The 12,513-nt window shown below is 46.8% G+C and overlaps 1 protein-coding gene across 11 annotated transcripts in view; it reads right to left on the reverse strand.

The window, feature by feature from the left end:
* Positions 1 to 12,513, reverse strand: part of LOC105183037 (uncharacterized) — a 212,729-nt gene that overhangs the window by 83,967 nt on the left and 116,249 nt on the right. For all 11 annotated transcript variants that reach the window (XR_003112938.1, XM_025298928.1, XM_025298922.1 and 8 more), the window contains exon 5: positions 7,730 to 7,940. Coding sequence is in view for 10 of the 11 variants with exons in the window: in XM_025298928.1 (XP_025154713.1) it covers positions 7,730 to 7,940 (211 nt within the window). In the remaining variant the exon portion in view is untranslated. The remainder of the gene's footprint in view (positions 1 to 7,729; positions 7,941 to 12,513) is intronic.

Raw genomic sequence — 12,513 nt, forward strand, 5'->3', positions numbered from 1 at the left:
TCACACACAGAGGGTATCGATACGCAGAGAGAGGCGCGCGGAAACTAGCCGGAACGGGGAGCGCTTCTACGCGGAAGAGAGAAGTCGAAGAAGTGTGGTGGAATGACACTTTTCCCGCGGCACGGGGAGAGAGAGAGAGAGACTTCGTTTTCTCGAGTTCATTGATATATCGAACATCCTCTCATCGCGTGCGCTTGACTGCGCTGTGAGAAAAAGAGGCGAGGAAGAAGCTCGCTCGCAAGCAGCTTGAGTCGAGTTGCAAGAACGCGACTAGCCTCGGGACTACTTACGCTTTTAATTGGCGAAATGTTTTCGCCGAAAGTTGCAGTGTTCTTTTGATCTTTCGCTCACCCAAAGAGCAAGTTGGTCCAGCCACGCGATAAAGCTGTATCGTATTATTATCGGTATTAGCGTGCTCGCGTCGTCTGATCTACCTGAATACTACCAAAGACGGAAGTGCTGCTGTTGTGCGATAACATCAACTTGAAGGAACATCGACGTATATACGCATCTGTATACGATCTTTCGCTACCGATGGAATATTGTAGTTTTTGAAATTCCCGGAATAAAATTCAGCAAAACTGCGATTTTTGCGACGAGATTCGCGCAATGTTGAGCGCTCGACGGACACTCCCGGAAATCGAAAAGTTTCCGAGGAGAGAACCAAGTCCCGTGCGGAAAACATTATTAGGAGGTTGAATTAATTCTGCTTCTACTTTTGTCAATCTCTTATCTTTATTTTAAAGAAATGGTTGAATTTATATCAATTGAAATATTTTCCGTCGTCAGCTGTGACTCTTCTCCTATTTTTGTCGCAACATAGCGATTCCGCGACGATAGAACGACTTAACTTTCGAAGCAATCCAATCAGACATCCATTTTTGCACATCCTCGTAATTATTGAAGTGTGCATCTACCAAAGCGTGTCGCATCGATCGGAATAGATCGGAATAGATGACAATCAAATCAAGTGCCAAGTCTGGAAGGATTTCCCATTCGGATTCTGACAATGTTTGTTTAACGATTGAAGCGACGTGTGGACGAGCATTATCGCGCAAAAGAATCTTTGCGTCTATTGCTGGCTATCGGTGGCCTTTATTGCATCGATTCATCATTCAATTTGTTCAATTTGTCGCTGGTATCGTTCCTCCGTAACATTCTCCGTTTCATTCGGTTTTAGAAGAAGAATACTACACCGCACCATATCTCACCAAATACAGAGCATTGCTTTGTGACCGTAAATGTTCCGTTCTGCTCTCGATGTTGATGGTTGTCCTGGACCATCCCACGATTTCTTTCGTTTTGTATTATCAAAATAAATCCACTTTTCATCTCCAGTTACAATTCGCCGCAAAAAACTCCGTTTCTCCGTCCGGCAAAGCAAAGACATGACGATATTCAAACGATGTGCAATGGCACTTTCACTCAATTCATGTGGAACTCATTTGCGTTCGAATTTGGCGTTTCGAATTTTTCCCATGACGAGGAAGCGTTGAAAAATTGTTGATTTATCGACGCTGAGTTGTTCAGCCAATTGTTTTCCCGTTTGAGCGGTGTTTTCATTCAATAATGCTTGCAATTCAGAATCCTCCAAGTTTTTTAGTACGTCGATCAGTACGTTCTTTGTCACTCAAATCGAAATCACCACTTTTGAATCGTTGAAAGTAAAATTTGCAGTCGGAATGGAGCTGGATCACCAGAAGTTGTAATAACAAGCATTTCATGCGCCTCGGTTTTTCAAATCAAGCAAAAAAAAGTAATGAATGTCGAAAATGCAATTTTATACGACCTATTTTAGTCGCGTATAAACAATGAAACTATCAGTAACAATAGCAAGTGCAAACTGTTACATGTCACAGAGAAATGTCAAAACTTTCAGCAGGTGTGCCAGATCTCAAGATCTTCGTACTAACTTGTTACTAAAGTCATCTATTGCTAGGGACCAGAACCAATTTAACCTCCTAATACTTCGCACTTTCAATTTCTTTGTTCACGCAGAGCTGCACCTCCGCGGGCTGCAAAAGCCCGTCAACGTCGTCAAAAGTCGCTGACTCACACCTGCCGGATCACGATATTCAGACGATTTCTCGCACGTCGCGAGACGCCGAAATGCCGAGAGCGCGGTGCGGGAGAGATCGCGCGATCGCCAATGAGAGAATAAATGAGCGGTAATAAAAATCGAACGGCGCGGCCGCCGTTGCAAAACGTACGCGCGTCGATGGAACCTGAAGATCGGATATCCGCTCCATACATACCATTAGCAAAATTAGTCGTCGCTCGGCACGCTGAATATGTATGAGCGCGAGCAGGCTCATTTTTAATATCCCTCCTCGTTTTTAATATCGCGATTCCGCGCGAATTACCGTCGAATTTGAATTTATCGCCACGACTCGAAAATCCCCGCCCCGTCTTACGGGCGGCGCAGGCGGAATTAATTCCCCGCCATTGTGTCCCGAAGCGCATACTGAAAAAGCCGTCACGCCCGCGCCCGCGCCCCTCGTCCCTCGTGCTGATCGGGCTTCGGTTAGAAAATAGACAACGACGCTCGCCGATGCGCGCCGCGCGCGAAACGAGAGCGCGCGCGCGCCATTGTCGGTCGGCGTGTCGCTGACAACGCACTAATGGACAACGGCAGAGCGCGGGGGTGAGCCTCGAGAGAAACCACCTGGCGAGGTGGTGCCAGCCCGGCCGGTCAACTAAGCGGAGAAATCAGCGCGAGTCGTAAACGCGCCAAAACGACAGACTCGACGCGATATTTTGGCGCCCGAGTCAACCACCGCGTCGCACAGATGACATTTTTTTTGCTTGAAAATTCTCTAGATACCTGAATTTCCAACCGATCATCGACACCAATGGATGAGGTTGATCCTGAATAAATTCCAAAGAGATATGTCTAGAAATTAAAAAAAAATTATCCGTTCAGAGTTCATGGGTTTAAGGCTCGTCTTCAGGGTTTATCGTTTAAAGTACAGTGGATCTTGGGTCTAGCTACGGCTAGACTGGGTTCCTGGGCTATTTGGGGCTTTTAATACGAGAGCAGTCTGAAAAGTTCTCGGCCTAACAATAAAAGGAAATTTTTGAAATATGTTTTATTTTTCAATATAATCTCCTGAAACTTCAATACATTTATTCCAAAGTTTTTTCCAATAATTCAATACCATCATTAAAGTGTGATTCCGGAAGGTTCTTTCCGCTCTGGTGTATAGCGGTGGATCCAAGTTTCATCAACAGTTATGAAACGACGCTTGAAATCCATTTTATTTTGCTTAAAGCGATCCAAACACGCTTGAGAAATACGCGTTCGAATGCGTTTTTGGTCAACTGTTAGCAAATGCGGCACCCATTTTGCGCAAAGCTTTTTCAACTGGTGCTGCTACTCGAACGATTTGACAGATCGAGTAAAATTTTACATTTATATCAGGGTTTATATCAGGGATGCCATTTTCCAATACAATTATAGTTTGACAGTTTCTAATGCCATGTATGTGTCAGGTCGAGAACTTTTCAGACCTTTTCTGCCTACGTACGAGGGTAGTCCCAGAAGTACCTGACCTAACAAGGAAAACACAAAAAATTTGGGAAAAAATATCTTTATTTCTCTATATAGTCTCCTCATAGCTCAATACACTTTTCCCAGCGAGATTCAATAGCTTCGATACCCTTTGTTTATAGTGGGAATCGTCGAGCTCCTCAAAATAGCCATCAAGCCACCTTGGTCCATTGTTTTGACTGCTCCTTCGTCTCAGGTGTGAAGTGATGGACCCATGTTTCATCCATGCTTATGAATCGACGCAAAAACTCGGCTTTATTGCTGCGAAACTTCGCCAAACACTCGATTGAAACATCCTCACGACGCTATTTTTGTTCCAATCGCGGCACCCATCTTGCCCACAGCTTTCTCATGTCCAAATCTTCAGTCAATATGCGATGTACAGCACTTTTTGAAATGCCTACCATGTCTGCTAACTCGCGCACTTTCAGTCGACGGTCATCCAATACCATTTTGTGGATTTTCTTCACCATTTCTGGCGTGGTCACCTCATTTGGTCGATCACTGCGATGTTCGTCTTGGCAGCTTGTACGGCCTCGTTTAAACTCTGCCACCCAATATTTTACTGTTGTAAACGAAGGAGCAGACTTCCCCAGAGTAGAATCCAGCTCCGCTTTGATATTGGCTGGACTGAGGCCTTTCAAATGAAAGTATTGTATCACATAACGATGACCAATTTTTTCCATGTTTACAAATTCACTGAGAACGTTCACTATTGATGGCTGCCAAACAAATACTAAATAACGTAGCGTCGTCAAACTTCAAACTTAAGCTTTATAAGGTTGCTACTTTCTACCATAGTAATTCTTTTCAAACAACAACCGCTATCTATACGTCAGGTCAGGTACTTCTGGGACTATCCTCGTGTATACGGCTTGATGCATCCACGAGCTAAAAAGTTCTCGGATTGATAGATTCTTAGGTTGATGGGCTTAAGACTCAAAATCCCTCAGTTTTGTGCTTAACGGGTATCTGTATTTGATGTTTTTGTATTTTGGGCATATGAGTTTTGGGTTAATGGGTTTCTGCTTCAAGATCGATAAGTCTCGAGCTGTCTGTTGATTGGTTTCATAGTTTCAATCCGCTGAATACGCTGTTAGGTAGAAATAAATGTCGAATAATGAGTATTTCACAAGTTTCTCGCGTTTCTCGCGATAATTCGTTTCCTCTTGTGGGTCCTCTAGTAATTCGAGAAAAATCATTTTTTTTAATTTTGGCAAGACATATCTCTTCGGAATTTATTCAGGATCAACCTCATCCATTGGTGTCGATAATCGGTTGGAAATTCAGGTCTCTAGAGAATTCTCAACCAAAGAATGTCATCTGGCCCCACTGTGCGTCGGCCCAATTCCCTTCGGCCGACGCATCAAAAAGCACATGCGTCTCACTGACGTCGAGAGCTAATCTCCTGACTTTTGCCGGGCTCGCAGATCGGCGTCGCGCGAAACACATCCGACAGGCAGAAAGAGAGAGAGACAGAGAGAGAGAGAGAGAGGGAGAGAGAGAGGGAGAGAAAGAGAGAGAGAGAGAGAGAGAGAGAGAGAGAGAGAGAGAGAGAGAGAGGAAGGGAAGCAGGGAAAAAAGAACAACCCCGAGCGAGACGTCTGGTCGAGGCCGGGCGCTGTCGCTTCCTCACCCCGTGCGCGGGTCGCGCGATATAAATCGCGAGTCGACGGGGGGTGGCTGGCGCGAGACGCTCATAATATTCAAACGCGCCGGAATTCATGAATTTTCCGAGGCCGCGGGTCGCGGGCGGGGGCAGGATCGCGCGCGAGCCAACTCCGTGGAGTTTGGCGAACAAAGCCGAGTCGCGTCGTCGTCGTCGTCGTCGTCGTCGTCGTCGCAGTCCGCAGCGCGCGGCAACGCGGAACGAGACGTCATGAGAGAGTGCTGAGGGTGCAGCGGCGGGAGAAGCGGTAGCGTGAAAATCGGAGAGCGTCGTGCGAACAAAGGAAGGCGCGGGATTAAAGTATCACGCGTGTGCGCGCGGCCGACACTGACGCGGGAGGGATTATCGCGAAAAACGGAGGAAACAATAAACGCCAGCGGTGCGTGTATTGTATTATCGATCGGCCCCTCCTTCTCCTGCAACCTTGTGTCGCGCGTCGTCTCTCACTCATTTATTCAATTCGCGTTAATGAACCGTATCGGGTTGGACGCGGCGGCTCGCGGCAGCAAGCATTAATGCGGTCGTGATTGCCGACGCCGCTCGCACTTCAGCAAGGTGGCTTTCAGCGTCTCTTCCGTGCCGCTGAGACATTTCGTCCGGGCACGGGGACCGGCCCGGTGCTCGTCAAATGCAGTTGCAAAGCGCTCGCGGACACCGTGTTTGTCCTGCAAACACGGACGCAAGTCCGTTTCCAGCGACCGAGAAGTCGAAGGTGAAGGACACCGGCGCGAACGGGAAAAAAGCTTGCGCGCTCTTGGACTCCGCGGCGAGAGGTCAGCCGGCTGATCTCTCTTCAGCACAGTGTTGCATCTTCGTTGCACCATGCGTGTGTTGCTTCAATCGCTATTTCCAAGCTTCACGTGACACGATACGGCTGTACGATCGCGCTCGGAAAGAGGACGAGCGGCCGAGACCAGACGACGACGGTCGTCGTTGGTCGACGGTCGCTGCCTTCTGGTTAGCGGAGAACAGGTCGCAGTTGCGAGCCGATAATACGGTGATACGGTGATAATCGCCAAAGCGAAAGCTCGCTTCTTCTTGTTCGCTGCTGCCACGGTGGCACCTGCCCGTTCGTTCATCGCCGGGAAATGCGCGCTCGCGCCGCGAATCGATCCGTCTTGCCCTTCATCGGCTCACAACGATCCGCGAGATGCTCTCTCGATGAGATCTCCGCTCCCTTCCGCCGCACCCCTCCGGCGGACCGTCACTCTTAGCAGCTACGTCTTACGAGTTTCGCGGAAGAGTTCATTCAGCGGCTGTCGCGCCACCCACGCGACTGACGCTTGCGAATGACGACTAGGGTTTCCGGGATTGTCCCGGAATTCTTAAGCTTGTCCCGTGTCCCGGAATTTAAGGGGACTGGAGGGTCAGATTATTGAAAGATCGTGCTTGTTTTTGACAATGATTTTGTGACGAACTGAATAAATGTGCAAGAATGACAATTTTACATATATTTATGTAACATATGAAGAGTAGAGCAATTTTGTTTTTAAACAAATACTCATATAAATATACGTCCGCTTAAATTTTAAACGCGTTTTTCTCGAAATTTTATTGTTCAACTTTTTGCAGCGATTTCTCCGCAACTGAGCTTCGTATCGATTTGAAATTTTAAAGCGATAATATTTGTTCATGTGGCTCTCAGGTGAACCATGGACAACTCCGTCAAAATGTTTCATTTCGAGATATTAATTTTTTTATTGTAAAAACTGAAAAATTTGAATTTGTTCCTAATAATAGCTACCTAATAATACCATTTTGTTAATTTTGTTCGATTTTTTTTTCTGTGGTTCACCGGATAATGAAAAGCTTTCTCAAGATTTCTAGCTAAAATTCACTCCGATCGGACCACCGAGAGCCGAGATATTACTGCAAAAACGATAACTTGAAATAAAAAAGGAGAGTATATTTCAGCTATATATATCGTATATTTATACGAGTATTTGTTAATAAACAAAATTTTTCTACTCTTCGTATTCGTTGTATAACTATACCTAAAATTTTCATTCTTGCACATTTATTCAGTTCGTCACAAAATATTATCAAAAACAAGCACGATTTTTCAGCAATCTGACCCTCCAGTCCCGTTAAGTCTTCTGTCCCGAAAAATCAGAATTTCAACAAAATTATAATCATGTTTATAACCGGTACTAGAGAGAAATGTGACAGCAGTCACCGCGATTTGTAAGATCCAAAAATTTGACGTGCCTCTTGAGAAAATTGATCAAGTCAAGTAAGAGCCATTTGTGTAATAAAAAAAAAGAAAAGGTAAAAGAAATTCAATCGCACGGTTTATGTCTGAACTTCTCCCTGCTGATACCTAATTCACTCACTCATTCGTCGCAAGTACGCAGCGACATCTCTTAGCCTTCTTACCCCTCTATCTCTCAGATTTAACTAAAATTCTCTAAGAACTTATTTTTCAACCGTCGCCTAAAAAATGTCCCGGAAGTAGTCATCTTACATCTGGCAACCCTAATGACGACGCAGGACACTCCGGGGATACTCACGGGCTGGGATCCTGCAGGAGAGTCGCCAGAGTCAGCGCGTTCACCCACTGGTTCATGCTGTCGCGGCTGTCGGCCGCGAAGTGGTAAGTCCTCATGTTCGCGTGCTCGGCCTTGAAGGCGAACTTCTTGTTGACTTTGTCCTCCGGCTTGCACACGGTCACTCGGTACGAAGGTAGCAATATCGAACCGAGCAGTTTCTCCTCCTCCGGGCCTGAAATCAGCGGATCAGCCGCGTTATTCAGGGCGGATTTAACGGAAAAGCAGAACAGCAGAAGCCAAGAGAGCGACAGACGCTGACAGACACACAAGAGAGAGCCAGAAGACTATCAGCGCGACTTCTGAGTGCTGAATGCTGCTTTTCTGTTTTCTGTCAAGGTGTGAATCCGCCCTCGCAGTCGACGACGCGCCTTGACTGCGCGATTTCGCGACGGGGAGAAGAGTGGCTGAAGAGTGGAGAAGAGCTCGGCTGAACGGAAGAATTTTCTGCTGAGTTCTGAGCGATACAGGAATTCCGCCTGCCAGAGTTTTGCTTAACTGCTTAATTTCTGTTCTCTTTTCTCAGTCTTTGATGTTTCATCGAAAAATCGGTCCCCTCAACCAGACATGTTTTTCTAATAATTAATAATGCGCGAAACCCAGGGATGTTTAGCGCTCGTTCCGCGACGAGTTCAAATCGTTCGTTACTCAAGAAGAGTTTACTCGCCGCAGCGGCTGCGAGACGCGCTCGCGGGCTTTCCGGTACCGGCAATATTTCCTCGCGGGCCTGGGAAATTCGCGAATTCTCGTGACGCGCGATTACGATGACATCGATCGGGGAAAAAAAAAAAAAAAAAAAAAAAAAAACGCGGCGTCACCGACGTGAAAAGCGGCTCGGTCTCGAGCGACGCATCCCGGCTGCGCGATCCAGCCCGGCCGCCGTATGTGTGTATAATCGCGAGCGAGAGAATCGAATTCTCTCGCGTTGCGTTTCGGAGAACGTGGAATTTCGGTCCAAACGAATTCCAAGCTGCGAACGATCCGGGGAATGTCGGGGCAACGTATCGGAGCAGCGAAAAACGACGCTCCGCTCCCGATAGCGGAACGGAATCTCGATTGATTAACCGGCGCTGCAATTTTCTTTTTTTTTTTCTATTATTGTCGCGCGATCTCGCGCCTAAGAATTAACGGCGAACAACGCGAGAGCTTTGGAGAGTTTGCGGTAGTCCCGATTCGCGCTCAAATTCGCGGTCGACTGAGCGCGTTTATTAAGAAAGCAGAAAAAAGAAGAGGCAACGCGCGCTCGATCATCGCACGAAATTGCACGAGCGCTCACCGTTGTGGGCGAAATGCCGTCCCGAAAAGACATTCTCGCTTCGGTTAATCGTCAGGAAGGCGAGAACGCCTCCTCGGTCAAGGATGACCGGCGTCGCCCGGTCGGCGTGACCTTTCGCGTTTGCCAAAGACGTCATCCACCGCGCTGGAAAATTCAAACGAGCTCGCTCTTTATGAGCGAAGAGTCACCTTTGGTGTCTGCTCGTGCGAGTCCCGTAAGCTGGGGCTCGAATCGAGATGGGTTTAGCCGCAGAAATGAGAAGCAGCCCGCTTCTCAGGGAAAATATTAGGTGTACAAATGAATAATCCAAATGTTTTTAAGCGGCTGAGAAATTAAGCTTCAAATAGTCAAATTTCCTCGCTCTTTTACGATTATGTATGTAGTGTTTGACATATAGTTATTAAAAATTACATTGAATATGGCAGAAGACTTAACACAACCTCAAAAATTATTCAGTTCAATACAGTGAAAACTGATAAGGCAACAGATAAGGTGCATATATCCGACACTGCATTTTTTACGAATTTCCAACAAGGAAAAAATGCTGCAGGAGTCGATGCGAATCGATTTGTTCCTTTCTCGGCGAAGGTACATTATATTGTGCACGATATGTGTGCGTTTTGGTTTAGACGGTTTAAAAGCGGCGACTTCAGTCTGAGTGACAAAGAACGTCCTGGAGGCCCTCGGAAGTGCGGCAACAATGATTTGGAGCAACTGCTCGCTGAGAATTCAGCGCAAACGCGAAAAGAGTTCGCAGAGCAATTAGGAGTAACGCAACAAACTATTTCCAAACGTCTACACGAGAGATGGGGAATATTCAGAAAGAAGGAAAATGGGTTCCGCATGAACTCACTGAAGCCAACAAAAATCAACGAGTGGCAGTGTGTCTTTCTCCTCTCGATAAGCAGCGAAGAAAGTCTTCCTTGTGGAAAATTGTTACGGGCGATGAGAAGTGGATATTCTTACCGAGAAGTGGATATTCTATAATCCGAAACGCAGAAAGTCATGGGTAAATCCCGGCGAACCGTCGCAACATCGGTCGCAAAGCCGAAACACTTCGGCAAGAAGATTCAGCTGTGCACTAGGTGGGATATGAAGGGCGTGATTTGTTATGAGCTATTAAAACCGAATGAAACAATTACCGCGGACCATTACCAACACCAATTAAGGGGTAACATCTGAGTGAGAACGCCTGAAAACACAGAGTAAGTTTGGGAATTTTTTGTAGTTAAGTAACAACATAGATGGAAAATTGGTTTGAAGGTCTCTAACGTGCATACCTTAAACTATACAAAACAATTTTTTGTTATTATTTTGCCTTAAGATTGCGGCGCTGAAGCTCTCCAAGTAAAACCGCATTTTCCTCATAGGGTCCCCCCGCGGCTTGCGGGGGGACTTGTGCAGAAATGCCGTACACTTTCAAAAAGGACAAAAAGGAAAAATTTTTGTTAATCTACATTAAATTTGCTGGAGAAGTACACACGTATATGTTAAAATATTGATTTTTGTAGAAATGGTGAACATTAGGAAAAAAGTTTCAGTTTTATCCAAGAAATTCAGTGAAAAAATATTTATAATAACCAAAGTTTTTAACCGATCGTAAAAATCATGTGTGCTTCTCTAGAGAATTTAGTTTAGCAGCCACTGTAAAAATTTCGAGTGGATCGGATGAAATTTAATGAAGTTCTGCTGCAAGCCAATTCGAGAAACGGGATTTTACTTGGAGAGCTTCAGCGCCGCCATCTTGAGGCAAAATAACAACAAAAAATTGTTTTGTGTAGTTTAAGGTATGCGCGTTAGAGGCCTTCAAATCAATTTTCCATCTATGTTGTTACTTAACTACAAAAAATTCCCAAACTTGCTCTGTGTTTTCACTCAGATGTTATTCCCCCCCCCCGCCCTTAATCCGTTTGAGTGAAGGATTAGAAGGAAAACGTCCGTATAGTGGCGAAGAAGAACGTCCTGTGAGATTGTTGCATGATAACGCTAGGCCACACGTTGTTTCTACGACAAAAGACATCATAATGAGTGGCTTGGCTAGGACGTCTTGCAGCAGCCGGCGTATTCACCTCCTAGCGATCCTCCTACCGATTACCACTTGTTCCGGTCGATGCAACATGCCTTGTCGGATACGCACTTGAAATCAGTGGATGAGGTCGGCAAATGGTTTGACGACTTTATCTCGTGTCCAAAGACACATTTCCCCGACATGGAATTCATCAGCTGCCTGAAAGATGGCTCAAAGCTACAGAAAACAATGGCGAATACTTTGATCGATAAATTTTACTTTCTTTTAAAATAAACCTTGAATTTAGCTGAAAAATTTCGATTATTCATTTGTACACCTAATACAACAACCCAAGGCCAAGAACTCTCTTCCCCGCCCGAGTCTTAGCCGAAAAATTGTCAACAACGACGATAATACGACGAATAAGCGGCGACAGACGATGTATCCTCGTTCTTCAACACGCGAGATCGATCTCCGGGACGTTGAGAGCGAACCCGCTGCGCGTTCGCGATCGATATCGGGAGAAGAGCCCCGCGTCGGATCCCGTTCTCCCTCCGTTTTTGCGGGCGCAAGGACACTCCAAGAGGCTCGGCAAGCCGCTAATCAAGCTGCGGCACCCGCATTGAATCTAATTTAACTGAAGTTCTGTAATGTAAACCACGCGTCAAACCGCCACGAGTACCGCCCGGGAGAACTTCCTCGCTGGATGACACGAAGGATGAGCCCGGCGGGAGAGCAGGCGAAGAGGCGCGGGACGAATCTTTGATGAAGCGTCATCTCATGAAGTGTACGACTCGCTGGCGGGCGCGCGACGACCACGGCGACACGCTTCTTGGCGCACCACGTAAGCTCAAAGGGTCGCCGGCGAAATTAGCGCCCTTAGTCGACAGGCAGATTAGAAGAGCACGGCTCGTGCGAGCGCGCGATTTCGGTGAAACTGGGCGGAACCTCTGGCGCGATGCCAGAAGCCATGTTCGCGATGCTCGCGGGCCGAAACGAAGGCCCGCGAATGGAAGATATCCGAATTGACCGCGCGAAAGAGCCCGGCCGTTAATGGCTGTCGTCGAGAACTGGAGAATGACTTCTATTACATCGCGTGGTACGGCCACGGCAGAGACGCCGATCGGCGGCGGCGGTTTGTTTACACGGAGGGAGGTGTTTGGTCGAGTGAAGCGGCTCTGCTGAATTGTGGGCGATCCAGAAGGTCCGGCCGAAGAGGAGAGAGAAAGTGGAATTCTGTTGGAGTTGGCCGGAAATCGTGATCATTTAGACGCTGAATTCCGATCACTTGCCGGCGGAATTTCCGTGTCTCGCTGAGCTCCCACCAGGATGTTCGTTCGTCCGACCAAAACATTTGGCGCGTGGAAGCGATTGTGACGGCAAGTCCTTTTTCCTTAGTTTCTCGCTTCTTCTTTTTTTTTTCTTTCTTTTAAGCCTGAGAACCGACTGGCGTCCGACTGGCTC

This window comes from Harpegnathos saltator, unplaced genomic scaffold, assembly GCF_003227715.2.
Source record: "Harpegnathos saltator strain DR-91 unplaced genomic scaffold, Hsal_v8.6 scaffold248, whole genome shotgun sequence".
Classification (NCBI taxonomy): Eukaryota; Metazoa; Arthropoda; class Insecta; order Hymenoptera; family Formicidae; genus Harpegnathos; species Harpegnathos saltator.